Source organism: Electrophorus electricus, chromosome 9, assembly GCF_041902795.1.
Source record: "Electrophorus electricus isolate QZ-2024a chromosome 9, ASM4190279v1, whole genome shotgun sequence".
NCBI classification, from domain to species: domain Eukaryota; kingdom Metazoa; phylum Chordata; class Actinopteri; order Gymnotiformes; family Gymnotidae; genus Electrophorus; species Electrophorus electricus.
Window position 1 is genome coordinate 19002501 of NC_137505.1, and position 15000 is coordinate 19017500.

Consider the following 15000-nt stretch of genomic DNA (forward strand, 5'->3'; position numbering starts at 1 on the left):
AACAGAAAAGAGAGGGAAGAAAAGAGGAGCGAGAACAGAGGAGGAGAGCAGGCGAGAGGAGGAGAGTGGCCTGTTTGCTGTCAGCCGCGCAGCCGGGGCGGCCGGGGCAGAAGCGGGGCAGGAGCGGGGCAAGAAGGAGCACAGGGAGGGCGAGAACGCAGACCCGGATCTGTGATGTGTTAACTGGAATTCCTGCCCTCAGGCTGACTCTGGGAAGTGGGTCAAACTGGGAGCCACCAGGTCATTGCCACGCCGACAGAGATGCCCGAGAAGCTACGCGTTTGTGTGTGTGTGTGTGTGTGTGTGTGTGTGTGTGTGTGTGTGTGTGCATGTTTGCTCTCCTCTTCACTCAATAGACAGTTTGAAGACTGAAACACTTTAGCTTCTTATAAACAGTTCTTTGGATAACTAAACTATCATAAATCACATGCTGTACGTGTTCTCGGGGATATCACTTTATTATATTGCCCCATAATATTTAAATAACTCTATAGGTTACATAAATATCATTATAATGTTTCCATAATATTTAAATAAACAATACTATTAAGTGTTAGCTTGGTGTTATAGCAGGTTCATCTTAACAATGCTACAGTTACAGATTTAGTTTTACTTTTTAGCTTTATTTACTATGTAATATATGAAACTACAATTTTAACTGAGAAGAGAAAATTATAAGTTTAATACTAATAACACACTGATTGTCACTGTTTTTAGCGTGTGGGTGTGTGTGTTAGGTCAAGCTTTTTCCCGTGGTAAGCCACCCTGAAGCACTCACAAGTCACAGGGGCTTTGGGGTAATGAAGAGCTGGTATGGAAACCTGTGTGTGTGTGTGTGTGTGTGTGTGTGTGTGTGTGTGTGTGTGCGCATTAGGGGTGGGAGCAGAGTGGAGGGTTAATGGTCATTTCTAGGCACAGCAGACCGGCTATAGTGGGTCGAACTGGGCTGTAGAAAGGTGGGCGGGACTCTGGGGGGACTTACAGGAGGCCCAAGTTAAAGAGATAAATAAGAGGGGTGGGAACCGGGGGCAAACCCTCCACCCCCGCCAGCCTCCACTCGCCCCTAACATGCTCAAATTTATTGCTCAGCATTTCCTATCCCTGAGACTACCCACGTAGCACCCAATGACTATGAGAAAAATCTGAGAAGAGAGGAGACAAAAGGTAACTTCTCCGAGAATGTGAACGTGGTAAGGGAGGCGGGAACTCCAGGGCCACGCTGGGAAAGATTCTCATTTTAACAAGGACCTTGACTTTAGTTTGACCGTAATCTTATCAGAACTTCCCTATCAAGTTCACCTGTTCGGTTGGAGAAGTGTCTGCTGGTGCTCTGCTCTCCTCTACATGTGGGGTGGTGTCTGGCGAGCTGGCCTGCGTGATATATCGGTGATATATCCCCCTCTCTAAGTCATCGTGATGCCGGAGAGCTGGCCGGAGCGAGGGAAGATAAATCCTCCGCCTGTGTGGAGGGTCTGAAAGGAGGAGTGTAGCTCTCCTCACCCTTATCCTTTCACCCGCCGCCGAGGATGGATGGCCCTCGATCGCTCTTCAGGCCATGCTTGCATGCTCACACACACGCGCGCGCACATGCACGCACACACGCACAAACGCACGGTTCAAGTTTGTATGAATATTGCCACGGACACCCCCCCCCTCGTTGTGGTTTGCGTAATATGTTTGCGTGCGTTTACTCTGTAGCACGCAGACGCAGGTCGCTAGTCGTATATCAGTGAGCTCTGCGGTTCCACGGTGGCGCGTCATGCTCCACAATGGAACAGCCCTGTTCTGCTCTCTCCTGCTCTGTTTCTCTTTGTTTTGGCTGGACTGCACACCACTGATGACTTAAAGCGTGAGCACAAAGAAAGTGCAGAGCTCTACACCCCGCAGACAATACTGCACTGTGGCATTAGAGGGGGGGGGGGGGAGAGAGAGAGAGAGAGAGAGAGAGAGAGAGAGAGAGATTCTGTGCTGAGGTGAATAAGAGTAAAAATTAGTGCAGCAATCCACTTCCAGTCAAGTCATAAGACAGCTATATGTAAATATAAAGAACACCAAGTCAGTGTGCATATGCATGTGTGTGTTCTTGCGGGGTCTCAAGACAGAGCGTCTTTGATCTTCCCTACTCCTGGATACTTCAGGACCCTTTTCTTTCCCTTTAAGAAAATCAAGGTCTATTAGCCTTAATCTTGCTTAATGGCATCTACCTCTCTCTTTGTCTAACCCGATGGGTAACAGACTCCCTCCTTCAGCTGTCCGCCCTCGTTCATTCAGGGGGTCTAATCCCCCTCTTACCGCCGAGCCAATCGTCGCCACTATTTTATCATTATTATTATGATTATGATGGGCATTATCATCAGAGACCTGCCTCAGTCTTCTTTTCACCGCTGCCTCTTCTTTTCTGCGTCCTTTGAAAAGGAGGGAGCGGGAGGGAGGTGCTACTCTTTACCGCCAGGGTCGCCGCTCGCTGGAGTCCTGGGACGTGGGGGGGCGTTCTGTCTGGCGTTGTTTCTGGTTTTGCGGGCTGAGCTCTTTTGACGGCGACACATTTTCTGGGCGTTTGAACGCATTGTGAGGGCAGCGCAATGAACACGCGGCGCACCGGCCCGGCTAAACGCTCCTTTACCCCTCCGAGCGAGGGAGGGAGAGGCGGAGCGGAGGACGAGAAGGCGAGCGGAGTAATTACGGGGACGGGTTTTGATGTCAGGGTTTGTTTGGCGGGACTGAATGGGAGTTTGAGGTGGGGTAAAGAAGCAGGACCAGCGGCAGGGAGGGCGGCGCTGCGCTTCTGGAAGCCGCCCTCCACTTTGCATGGAGAGGCTCCCAGTAATTATTTCAATCTGCTGGGTCGCACATTCACTTAGAGGAGTGAGAAACAAGCACACACACACACACACTCACAAACATAGCCGTTATTTCCTCGGAAACTGCTTTTATTCTGCTGCGATTGACGACAATAATAAAAAATTCCATTTTGTGAAATGTGTTGTGTATCTTTGCACAACATTTTCCAAGTAGTACCTTGAGTCTATTTCACCAAATTAGACAAAGATTTTGAAATTTCGAAATATCATTCAATGTATTTTGCTATTTTGGTATGACATATACACATAGTAGTAATCCAATAAAAAATTGTCACAGGGTCTAAAATCAAATAACAAGAAAAGAAACAAAAACACAGAAGAAAAATAATACAACAATTTTTGAGGGCTGGAATTATTAATGTCCTCTCGATAATGTTCTGGACTCATTTTGGGAAGCGTGATGTAGGTTGGACATGCAGTACTCGGGGTACCCTACATGCCCCGCATGGGCAAAGTGGGGTTGCTGCAGACCCCTCTGAGCTCCACGCCGTGGTCTCCTCCAGGGCTGGGGGACCATTCAACGGCAGCGGAGAGCACTTGGCCGGACCAAGCTGCTGCTCGGGGGGGGTCAGCAGAAGCTGTCCTGGCCCCGCAAGGAACGGCCAGCCTCCGGCCAGGAGCAGGCGTGGCCCAGTCCCTCCAACGCCCGCCCCGATGCTGACCTCACCCAGCAACCGCCTCATTTCCTGGAGGGAGGAGCCGAGCAGGAGGATGTAGTTGCGGGCCAGCACCAGGGTGGAGATCTTGGAGAGGCGGCGGCCATTCGGAGAAGCCCCAGGGGGAAGATAAGGGTGCTGTAGCCCCCCGCCTCCACCTGACGATGAAGAGGGAGAGGAAGAGTAAGGCACCATCACCTCCCGTAGCGCGTCCATGGCTAAGTTAAGGTCTTGCATCCTCTTGCGCTCCCGGCTGTTAATTTTGCGCCTCAGCTCCTGCTGTTCCTCCAGGCTGAGCTCCCGGGGGAGTTTCGGGTGTCTGTGGGGCACCTGGAGGCCCCCAGCGCTGGAGCCCGATCCTCCTAATCCTGCAGTCCCAGCAACCCTCACTGATCTGGGCATGAGCTGCTGCAAAGATCCCTCTCTTTGCTCCTTGCATCTGAGGGCAGAAGCAGGCTGCATGCTGCTGTGCTGTGCAGGTCTCACAGGCAGCTGCTCGAATCCACACGTCCGCCACAGACCAGACCAAGGATCCGCTCGCTAAAGTGCCATCCACAGCTAGACCACAGAGAGCTGTTCAGTTCCTCCCGATGAACTCTTGGTTCCCAGCTCAGTGGTTTCAGCCAGAACTGTTACAAATCGCTCAAGAACCAATAGCAGTATAAAAGTTGGTCTTCCGTATCCCACAGTTCCCCTGGCTGATGATGGCTGGTAGGTCTGTCTTCAAGTATGTCCTTTATGCAGCTCTACACCGTCACACAGTCTGTCTTTCTCTGAGCGGACCACACTCATGGACCATAGAGAGCAAATGAGGATGAGAAGATGGGTATTGATCTAATGTTATAATTAACACTCTCTCTCTCTCTCTCTCTCTCTCTCTCTCTCACTCTCCCTCCTACATGCAAGCACATATAAAACAGTCACGTTCTTTTTTGACATTCTGTCTATGAACCTGCCCCTGGGAGGAAGTTACAGAGAGAGAGACAAATGGATGCCATGCAAGAGATGTGAAGCTCTGTTTTTTTTCTTTTTTTCCTGAAAGGATGCATAGGGTGGGGAAATTATAGCAACTGGTGTTCCCGGACTTGTGAATAGTATCGAGGCACCCCACCCCCCACCACACACACACACACACACACACACACACACACACACACACACACACACACACACACACACACTGTCTCTCATACACAGGCAGAGACAGGAAAGAGAAAGTGCATTAAAAGAGCAATCACCATGCCAGGCACCTGCAGGGTAACAGAACACAACCTGCCAGTATTATGTGCGTATGTATATGTGTGTGTGCGTGTGTGTCTGTTCCTACGAGCCTGTGATGGATTAGAGCTGGGATGTTTGTCAGCGGTGTGTGTGTGTGTGTGTGTGTCTGTGTGTGTGTGTGTGTGTGTGTGTGTGTGTGTGTGTGGTGAAAAGAAAGAGAAACAGAAAGAAGGAGAGAGGCAGAGGCCAGAAAGGGACACCTGCACTGTGACAGAGACGCCGAGAGGAGATGAAAAAGAGACGAAGAAAGAACCTGGTGTCCACCCGCCCCGCACAGCACCTCCCACCTCCCTGCCCTTCCTTCCAGCTTGCGGGGGCTGAATGGGGCGGTGTGGTTTCGGGGGGGATCACATCCGTACCCCTGCCCCCAGCACCCGCTGCCTCCGTGGGCCTTTATGACAAGGCTGGAGTGGGGCAGGGCCCGGTGGAGCCAGGCAGGGGGATGAGGGCTGTCTTTGTGGGGTCCTGGGTGCACTCCGCCTGGGCCAAGCTGGCCAGCCCTGAGCTGAATCTCTGGATCTGCACCTGGAGCTTCAATCAGCTCATTCACACCGCGCCTGTTTCCTGTGGACCCCATTAAACATTACCGCACGCCTGGGTGCACAGGGCTTGGCTAGCCCTGGCATCTTCCCTTCTGTCTCTATCAGACAAGTGTCCATACAAATGTAACCCCCGACCCCCAGACATCTCTCTCTCTCCCTCTCTCCCTCTCTCTCTCACACACACACACACACACACACACAGACACACAAACAGACAAACGCGCACAGAGAAAAGAGATATTCTAAACTCAGTTTCACAATGTTCAGACTTTCATAGTCCAATATCTTTCCATGTTATTTTTTTATAGTGCAATATGCACTATAACTGAAAAGTACGTTATGGCTACTCACAAGCGCAGAATCACCTCTGAGCTTATAGGTTCAGAGCATCTTTTAAGGGTAACCCCACTGTCCAGAAAGCTCTAGTGTTCCAGTACCAAGTACTGGCCTTCCATTTGCAGCCTGTCCTGACGGGGCCTTTAAAATGGGAGACCGACTGAATTCAGCTGCTTACTTTTACTTACACTGCATACGTTTCAAAATCTGGTGGAGTTCAGATAACGGTTCAGCACATATGGCCTCAAAGGCCCACTTAGTTTAATTACCCAATTCAAACAAACAAACAAACAAGTTCAGCTAACCGCACAAGTTTGACAGCCCGCACTACAAACTCTCTTTTCACCATCTGAAAGGTCAAAGCAGAGAACACGCTGCAGCTCATTGGCGGAGGAACAGGGACCAGCTGTTTCCATATTCATCGGCCGGCCGGCGCCATCGCGGAGCGTCTGCCGAACGTCGTCCACGTGTTCGCCGCTGCCGGCTGGCCGGACCTTGTCCGGCTTGTGGCCGGACGGCGCGCTACGCCGAGCTGTCTCTCGCACCGGAAAACCTGCATAAAGCCGCGTTCTAATGAGAAATTAACAGATGTCAACAACTATATCCTCCCGCTTGCAACCCTGAGGAGAGACAGGTGCAGGGGCCCTCAAAGTCAGGCGTGGCGGGGAAAAAAAAGGAGCTTTCAATCGAGGGATGAGGGGTACAGATTGGGGGAAAGAGTGTGTGCGAGTGTGGAGGGGCGGTGGGGGATGATATCTGGGGAGTTGAGGAGTCAGCACTTTCAGTTAGCCATGAGGCTGTGGGCGCAGGGCCACAGCTATGAGAAGATTACAAGCTGTTAATAGGGCGGAACCAATGGACTGAAAGCTGGGTATTATGGCTCCCAGCATGCTCTGGGAAAGGTCGGCCTGTGCAGTGATCAAGGCCGCTCAGACGGAGCATCACTCTGCAGGTCTTTTGTCCACATGGCCAAAGCATCGGCCACACGACAAATCCCGAATCAAAACCCGCTGTCACACGCTTGCCATCGGTCATGGCTGTTTAGAGTTGAAACTGATTCTCTAAATGCACACACACACACACACACACACACACACACACACACACAGGCAGGCCTGCAGACACACTGATTATAACTGTCACTAACTGCTCACTGACAGCTGCTGGATGTGTCATGTTTCGCTAATGAGCGCACTCTCTCAGCTCACAGAGCATGTGCATGCAAGAGCAGAGCTCCAGCACGACGCATCATCAGAGGTGGACGTCTTCTGGGATCGAAGGATGGTCTCGGGTGCTTCGTTTTCTCATGTACTTGTCGCCAGAATATGTGCTACATTTCCACCCCAAGTACAAACATATTTTGTTCTCTGATAAGCACACATTTTGAGGATATGGTCCTACAAGTTTCCGTGTAACTTGCTCTTCTGTTCTAAGCTGCTGTGAAGAGGCCATATGGAGAGATCAAGAAGTTTCCTGCAGTCAGACAGCCCTTCACCCTCTCTGTGACAGTGATGAATCTTCAGCCCTCTACAACACAGCCGCATAGCCACCGCACAAGGCCTGTCTCGACCCCACCTTCTAATAAAGTCCCTTTTGTATGTTTTATGTGTCTGTGTGTGCGTGCGCGTGTGCGTGTGCCTGTGTCTCTGTGTGTGTGTGTGTGTGTGTGTGTGTGTGTTAGGGGTTGTAATAGAAGAGCGATAGCTTCTGGGATATGATGGATGAGGGGGCATGGTGTAGTGATGGAGTAACAAGCAACAAGAGGATGAGTGATGAAAGGAGATGCCTGCACAGTTGAGAGCAGCAAAGCAATCCAGCGTTGAATAGGACAAACCAGCCTGAAAGGGGAATCACACACATGCCACGTCCACAGTCAAGATCACGGCGAAAGAGGAAATGGGAGGGGCTTGATTACATATGGCATCAGTGACTCCGAATTTGGAGCTTTTACCCCTGAATATGTAGCAAGCTCTTTATTAAGCACAACGTTACGCCATTTTCATGGCGATGAGTAAAACGATCATTTTCGCAGTGAAAACTATAGGCTGTTTGAATAGTAGTACGAGGTGGTCGAAACTTTGTTAGAAGCAGGTTGCTTAGATGAGTTTTAGATTATCAGACTCTAACTGACATGGAAATGAGTGAAGATGAATGGCACAAATAAGTGGAGTGATAATAAACTTCTCCATCATGAAGGAATCACAACACGCAAACTTACACAAATAGTGAACTCATACATTTCAGTAACAATTTTCTCTCAGAATATCTATATGTCTCTGCATGTGTGTGCGAATGAGGAGGAAATAAAACATTGATGATGGTGTGGAAAGCCCAGAAAAGTAGTTAGTATCAAAGTTAGAAGCAATGTAATTTAGGGTCATAAAGGTTAGAGTGTGTATACCCACAGGGATAGAATGAGGCATATGCTTGAAAAAGATCGGATTTCAACATAAACAAAACTCATCTGACACACACACTTTCTGTCTCTCTCCTCCTCCTCACACACACACACACACACACACACACACACACACACACACACACACAGTGCAGCTTCTCTGGGGGAGGCATGATCATCCATCAGATCATTTCCACTCTGACTGGTTTCAGACAGCCAACCACAAATAAAAGTCTAGTAACATACACACACACACACACACACACACACACGCACACACATCTTTGATGTTACGTTGTGTCCATGCTGTGTTCTCTTTTCACACAGTGTCCACACACGGCCGGTCATGAATATCCAAGAATTCACTCTTATAGGATTATCTCCTCTTTCTCTAACTGCTCAAACACTCTCAATGGCCAGCTCTCCTTCTTTCTCTTATACATTCCTTTCCTTCTCCATCTGTCTTTGTGTCTTTGAGTCTTACAATAAACACATTAATCCAACCTATATGGGAGTTCATCAGCTTTGGATCATAGACTTTTGGATGCACAAACTACCCTTGTTTAGGACCTACCACCCCCGCATCCCTCCCCTCGCACACATACAACCCCCCCCCCCCCCCCACCCACACACACACACCCTATGCATACACACACACACTCACACACATAGACACCCCCACACACATACATATACTCATTTAATGTTATCCATTTAAAACCTACTCTACCTTTTAACAGCGCACAAAAATTCACACGTTTTAGCAGCGTTCAGATCCTTCAGCCAGTGCCATGTGCTACTTAATAAAGAACAGATGAAGAGGAGAAGTCTTGGTCCTCCCGGGGGAGAGGAGCTCTCATATGGCTACTGTAACGACCCCCACCAGGACGCTCAAACCCTCGCAGCCTGTGATGGTTTCTTGGCATGGCCGTGGGTCGACTGTACGGCACCGGCAGTAAGGATGGTGAATAAATCAAGCGCATCACAGAATCGTAATGAACAGTTAGAGTGAAACTGCACAACCGCACCCTGAACGGATAATCCTCTCTCTCTCATCCTCTCCATCGCTCTGTCACTCTCGCTCCGTCTTTCTGTCTTTCGCGGTTTCAGACGCACTGCTTTCTGTTTGTTTATTTCTGGGTTTTTTTCTTTCTTTCATTCTGGTGTTTTTTGCGCCACCTTTGATGCACGGCTCCAATCCTCTTGGCGTAATCCTTTGTGCCAACACAAGGCAGTGTCTGTGTCTAAAAAGGCCTGCATCTGGACTGAACCAGGGGATTTAGAAATAGGAGTAAGATGTAAGTGTAACAGAGTGAGAGAGTGAGAGAGAGAGAAGAGAGTGAATAAGGGATAGAGAAGATATATCATGAATATTCAAGTCATGAGTTTAAGAAAAGTTGGATTATTGATTTTGGTAGTGACTGACTTTCCCCAGTGATGAAGTCTGTCAAGTCCTCCATTTGTTTGCAGTGTTTACTATATTTACTGCTGATTATGTCTAATGTTTACTATGACATAAAGATCTACTTAACGGTTTTATGTAAAATAGGCAGCTGATGTTAAGAACAAACAATGTGTTTAGACATGATCTTACAAGTCTATTTTGTTCGGTCCGCTCAGGTCTTTAACACTGGTTAAAAATAATGAGACAAGTTGAGGGAGAAAGCTCTGCGAAATTTAGGGAAACCAGCAAACCTCCACAACTCCTTGTGAGACCTTTGGTGTAAAACAACTAAATCCCTTAATGTAGACCTAACCGCCCTGCCATGCTATGCTGTCATAACGGCAGCAATTACTGTACTGTTCACACATAATCACCTTCACTCACATAATAATTAACGCGGGTCAAGCCTGTCAGGGCACCATTTCCTCAAAAAAAAAAAAAAAAACCACCCACGCATTTCCATAATCAAATATTCTCAGTTTGTTCTCACTCTTTTAATCCGTAAAATGCTGTTTCATTACTGATAATTGCGCACTTTTGGCGTAACGCGGTTTTGCCCACGTTGGCCCGCGCGTTTAGGCGGTTAATTAGCAGTGCGGCCTATTAGCGGCTTTTCAGGCGCGAGAACCGTGATTAAGGCGGGGCCGCGTGCGGCGGGGCGGCGGGGGACGTGCACGCTGATTAATTTGGAAACGTGATAGCGTGTAATTCTCATTACCTTTCGGGGTAATTGCATTTTCCGCAGAGCAAATGGGCTAGGCGGCCAAGATCGCTAACAAGCAGATGTTTGAAAAGAAAGACAAGACATTTAGCAGCCTGTTTACTTTTATTTAACTCGATTTTTGAGTCAAACGAAGTGCGAAGTTCACATGTTTAGTAATATGTTTATGGTTGGTCTCTCCCTGTATTGGCTTTAGGTTAGCAATATGTCTGTTAAATTAGTATTTGAAGGTGTCCAGGCGCTTTAGGACTATCAAGGGGCTTTGGGTATAATGACAAAAAGCAAGATAAACTTATTGGTCGGTGTTGGTCTTCTTTGGTTTGTTTGTTGCTTTGCCGTTGGGTCATCGGTAATTTAGTTGAACATCTTTTCCAAGTCCTATTCTGAAGCGCGCACAGACAAAACAAATAAATAAATTTTTAGCCATAGGACTTAACGATTATAACTGTACCCGTTCAACGTGTACATAGCACACTGAAATCAAATATTCTTAAATGTTTAAATTATCAGATCATAATCTACGTTATGCACCTCACAAAACACACGGTGCCCTCACTCAGACTTAGTGTGCTCTTGATTTTGTAGGACTTTTTGTCGTTCGAATTCCTCAAAAAGTAATATATTCAAAATTCTGAAACATAGCCTAGAGGGGGGGGGGGGGGGGGGGCAATAAATATGAATATTCAGACACCAGGTTTGCTCCATATCGTTCCAACTCCAAAGGCCCTTGAAAAACCTTGCAACAGAGCGAAAAATCTGGCCTCCAGCTGCTGTCGTTTAGTTATGTATTCTACTGTAGTTTACCGTTTACTCTGCCCATTGGTTAGCGCGCCTCCGCATACTTTGCATATCAAGAATTCAAATATTCTGTTGTCTGCCTTTGAACTAAATGACCTTTTTAGAGCTTTAAATCAACAGTATTGTTCTATTTGCCTTTTTTTCTGGTTACATTAAATACAATTTACTAAGATCGTGTCTAAATAATTCAGGTCCATATTAATTTACGACTAAACAGGATGCTTGCGAACAAACTTGCAAATGCTCAAATAAAGTTTGACGTGGGCCATAAGTGGGTAAGAAATAAAGTTTTTAATCCATTTTTAAAATGAGTACAGTAATGCTATCGTATTTAGTTCATCATAAGGTACAAGTGAATTCATATAACAGCAAGTGAAGAGTGAAATAAGTTATGTTCATCGCGAAGATTATAATAATAATAATAACAACAATAATCATATATTATTATTGTTATTATTATTAATAATAATATTATCGTTGTGATTGTTCCTCTTCTTCTCCCTCTGTTTCTGCAAAGATGCAATATTATAGGCCTATGTATCAAGTTGTGCACATAATTATTTCTTTTTTATATAATTTATTTGGCTAATAATGTGATCTAAAGCTACTTCTGTATAAAATCTACCGTTGTTTAGATACAAACATCTATTTGCAGGTCTTGAACAATAAAATGTTACGTTCGTTCTGCGGGATTTTTCCTTGGATTAATATAGTTTCAATTTTGCTATTATTGTATACAGTCTTCAAGGTTTTTTTAGGTTACACAGCAATATTTAAACGAATGAACTCAAAAAGCATTTAATTATTTTCAGCACTATGATTAATAATAATAATCTAATCTGTAAATTACAGTTGGCTACATACTGGAGTAAATTTCAAGGAACGGAACTAAGATTTGTTGATGATGTGCTTTCGAAGAGCTTTTCGACAAATGACAATGTGATTGCAGTTACTCAGATGACATAAACCGGTGCAGTAACGTCTAAACATATTGTTTGAATCGAGAATCGTAAATCATCATATACTTAACTCCATACGTACCGGTAGGATATGTTTTAACTAACTCATAACGGAACTGCAAACGTGTGTAGCCTGGCTAAGGCATAGGTGTGGCCGACACTGAATAGCTGTAGTAGGTTTTTGATAACAAATACACAGGACAGTTTTTAATGTCAGTGAAGTAAAAACTGAAGGCAAATATGAATAACGATTCGTAAGGTAAATGTGAAGACAGGACGTTGTAGAGTTGGATGATGCCTCCGTTAGTTCCATGAATGAAAAAAAAAAGAGAAACAGATAGAACGACTCATTTAAACTTTTTATTTTAACTACATTTACAATTCCAACACAGTTCTCATTCATGTGAAAATTCCGCCGAAAATAAGTAAATAAATATCGTTTCGCACTTTTATAAAAAAATAAAAGATGATCATTCATTGCGTCGGTCAGTGACATGGTAAAAAAAACAAAAACAACAAAACAAATGAAACGAGAGAGAGAGAGAGAGAGAGAGAGAGAGAGAGAGAGAGAGAGAGAGAGAGAGAGAGAGAGAGAGAAGAGGGGCGAACAGGTGCAATACGATTCCAGTTACTGACAGCGCTTGGTAAACAAATTCCAAGCTCACCTCAACCTTGGCTTAATTCTAGACCCAATATAAAATCTGTCATACTGTACAAACGCTCTACATATTTACATAGTTACACTTTTACCAATTGTTCGGGATTTGTTTTTAAGTTTGCTCTTTCAATAAGAAACAAACGGAACTGCTCTTTTTTTCTAATTCTGGAGATTTACAGGAAGAAAAGAAATGTTGGAGACGTCGCTGAACAGTTACTAAACGTTTATACGCCATGTTCACAAACATGATAACCTAATACAGAAGGTTACGCGTGGAATATCTACTTTAGCTAACTTATTAGAAAATCTATGTTAGTATCACCGATCCGCTCATCTTTTAATCAGTACTCTCAGACCTCACCGAACCATTTTTTTTCCCGAAGACAAAGCAGATGACTACGATGAAGGCTACAAGTCTGTACCAAACCACCAGCGCCGATTTTATTCATCGTCTCTAAATGTACATTTTCCCATCGTGAGAAGTTCGAGTCATTTTGAATCGCTTGCCAGCCGTGGCATGCTGACAGAACTCATCCCCGACACGTGAGGCGGCGGGACCTGACACATGCTGCACGGACACGGCATTCCCGTGCCCCAGTGCTGGAAACCCGAACCGAGAGGGCCCGCGCCGGCCGAGGGTGCTTTTAGAAGTCCGTGATGTGGTCTTACCGACGCCACGGCTGAGAGACCCGGCGCAGTAAGTGAAGCGGCGGTGGAGACGGCCGGTGGGAGCAGCGGGTGGTGAACCGGATGGGACGCATGAGACACAGCGGGGTGACCGGGCAACGGAGCTGCCGCGTGCGTCAGAGTGCCACAAGCAGACGGGTGGAAACCCGCGTGATGACTGCCGCTGCCACCGCCGTAGATCTCGCTGACAAGCCGTTTCATCTCCTCCAGAGAATTGCTCAACATGAGGATGTAGTTACGCGCGAGAAGCAACGTCGCTATCTTGGAGAGTTTGCGGACAGAGGGCCCGTGCGCGTACGGCATAACTTCGCGAAGGCCGTCCATGGCAATGTTCAGGTCGTGCATGCGCTTCCTCTCGCGGCTGTTGATCTTGAGGCGTATGCTCTGAAGCTCGCTCTCGGACAAAAGTTTTCGGTCCTTCTTGGAGAACATCTTCAACCCGAGCCCGCTCTCGTCGCTGCTCGAGAGACCCCGCATGTCGGTGCCTAATTCGGGCGGGGAGTCGCTTTGTGTGGAGGATACGGCTCCGGAGAAGCCCACCGATTTCTTCACGGCGGACAGGAACAGGTCGTCTCCTTCTGGAGAAGAGGGTCGACTGGAAACTCGGCTCGTGTCGGAGTCCATGCTTCTCGCTTCAACTCTAGTATCACTAGATCTGGCCAGTGCCTATAGAATGAAGGTAAAGACTAACATTTTGGAACCATGCAGGCTGTCTTATATAGAGCATTGTAAATTAATTCCCAAACTAACGGCAAAACTCAGAAACAGCCCAAAGTTTTCAAAAAGTTTACTAAATAGGAATGAACGTGTCGAGAGATTTTTAAGACTAATTTATGCAAAAAAAATTATATCCAATTGTATTCATGCTCGATTTTCAAACTTTCCCTTCTGCAAACGTTTCTGAACTTACCGAAAGCGGGCGTACTGTCTGCAAGCGTGGCTTGAAGAATTCACTTGTTATTCCAGATCAGTCGTGACGGCGTGTTTGGCACGGCCGGGAGTGACGCGAGCGTTTTATAGTGGACCCCCGCCACCTGGGGCAAGTAAACAGGACAATGTCACCGCTTTTCCGACAGTTCGTCAAGAACCAATGGGCTCCCTGCGAACGGTGGAGAAGGGAGGAGGCTAGCGGGGGTGGGAGTCTTCAAATCTGATGTCATTACAAAGAAACGAGGCTTCATTAACTAAATTAGACACATTCCGCATATGGCAACCTTGTAGCGCACTGGTTGGTGTAGATTACGAGCCATCAGATCGACAGACCGTGGAATCAGTCATTAAAGTTAGTCGAGCGATACATAAGCCCTCTCTATGGTACATAAAACAGGTCAAACACAAACTGCTGTCTGAAAAAAAAAACAGCAAACACGATGTTACTGACTAGATACTCCAGGTAATTGGAGTTGCAGCACAAGTCATTCGATTTTGAATACATTTGATAGTCAGTAAAGCAAAAAACACAATAGCATAATTAAACAGTCCACTTTAAAATTCAAAAAGATGAACAAAAACAGTATAAATGCTAAATCAATCAACCAATCAAACAAGCAAACTGATAAATTAAGTAAAGTTAATCGTGTAGTCCACATGTGTAATCTGTATCATGCGCGCTTATTTTTGGACACAGGATACTGCCAACTAGGCCAACTTTAGAATAAG

At 46.5% G+C, this 15000-nt stretch overlaps 2 protein-coding genes across 2 annotated transcripts; both read right to left on the reverse strand.

Moving 5' to 3' along the window:
* Positions 1-2909: 2909 nt before the first annotated feature.
* olig1 (oligodendrocyte transcription factor 1) lies at positions 2910-4489 on the reverse strand. The gene has a single exon (XM_027026289.3). It carries the CDS (start codon positions 3977-3979, stop codon positions 3245-3247), a length of 735 nt encoding a protein of 244 aa, XP_026882090.1. The 5' UTR covers positions 3980-4489; the 3' UTR covers positions 2910-3244.
* Positions 4490-12343: 7854 nt separating this feature from the next.
* Positions 12344-14388, reverse strand: olig2 (oligodendrocyte lineage transcription factor 2). Its single transcript, XM_027026288.3, has 2 exons — positions 14252-14388; positions 12344-14007 (listed from the first exon to the last, which is right to left on the reverse strand). The coding sequence occupies exon 2, from the start codon at positions 13963-13965 to the stop codon at positions 13144-13146; it is 822 nt and encodes a 273-aa protein (XP_026882089.1). The 5' UTR covers positions 13966-14007; positions 14252-14388; the 3' UTR covers positions 12344-13143.
* Positions 14389-15000: the final 612 nt, after the last annotated feature.

Bases quoted from the DNA above. Each gene is read 5' to 3' on its own strand.
- olig1 (XM_027026289.3), bottom strand. From the start codon at position 3,979: ATGCAGCCTGCTTCTGCCCTCAGATGCAAGGAGCAAAGAGAGGGATCT.
- olig2 (XM_027026288.3), bottom strand. From the start codon at position 13,965: ATGGACTCCGACACGAGCCGAGTTTCCAGTCGACCCTCTTCTCCAGAA.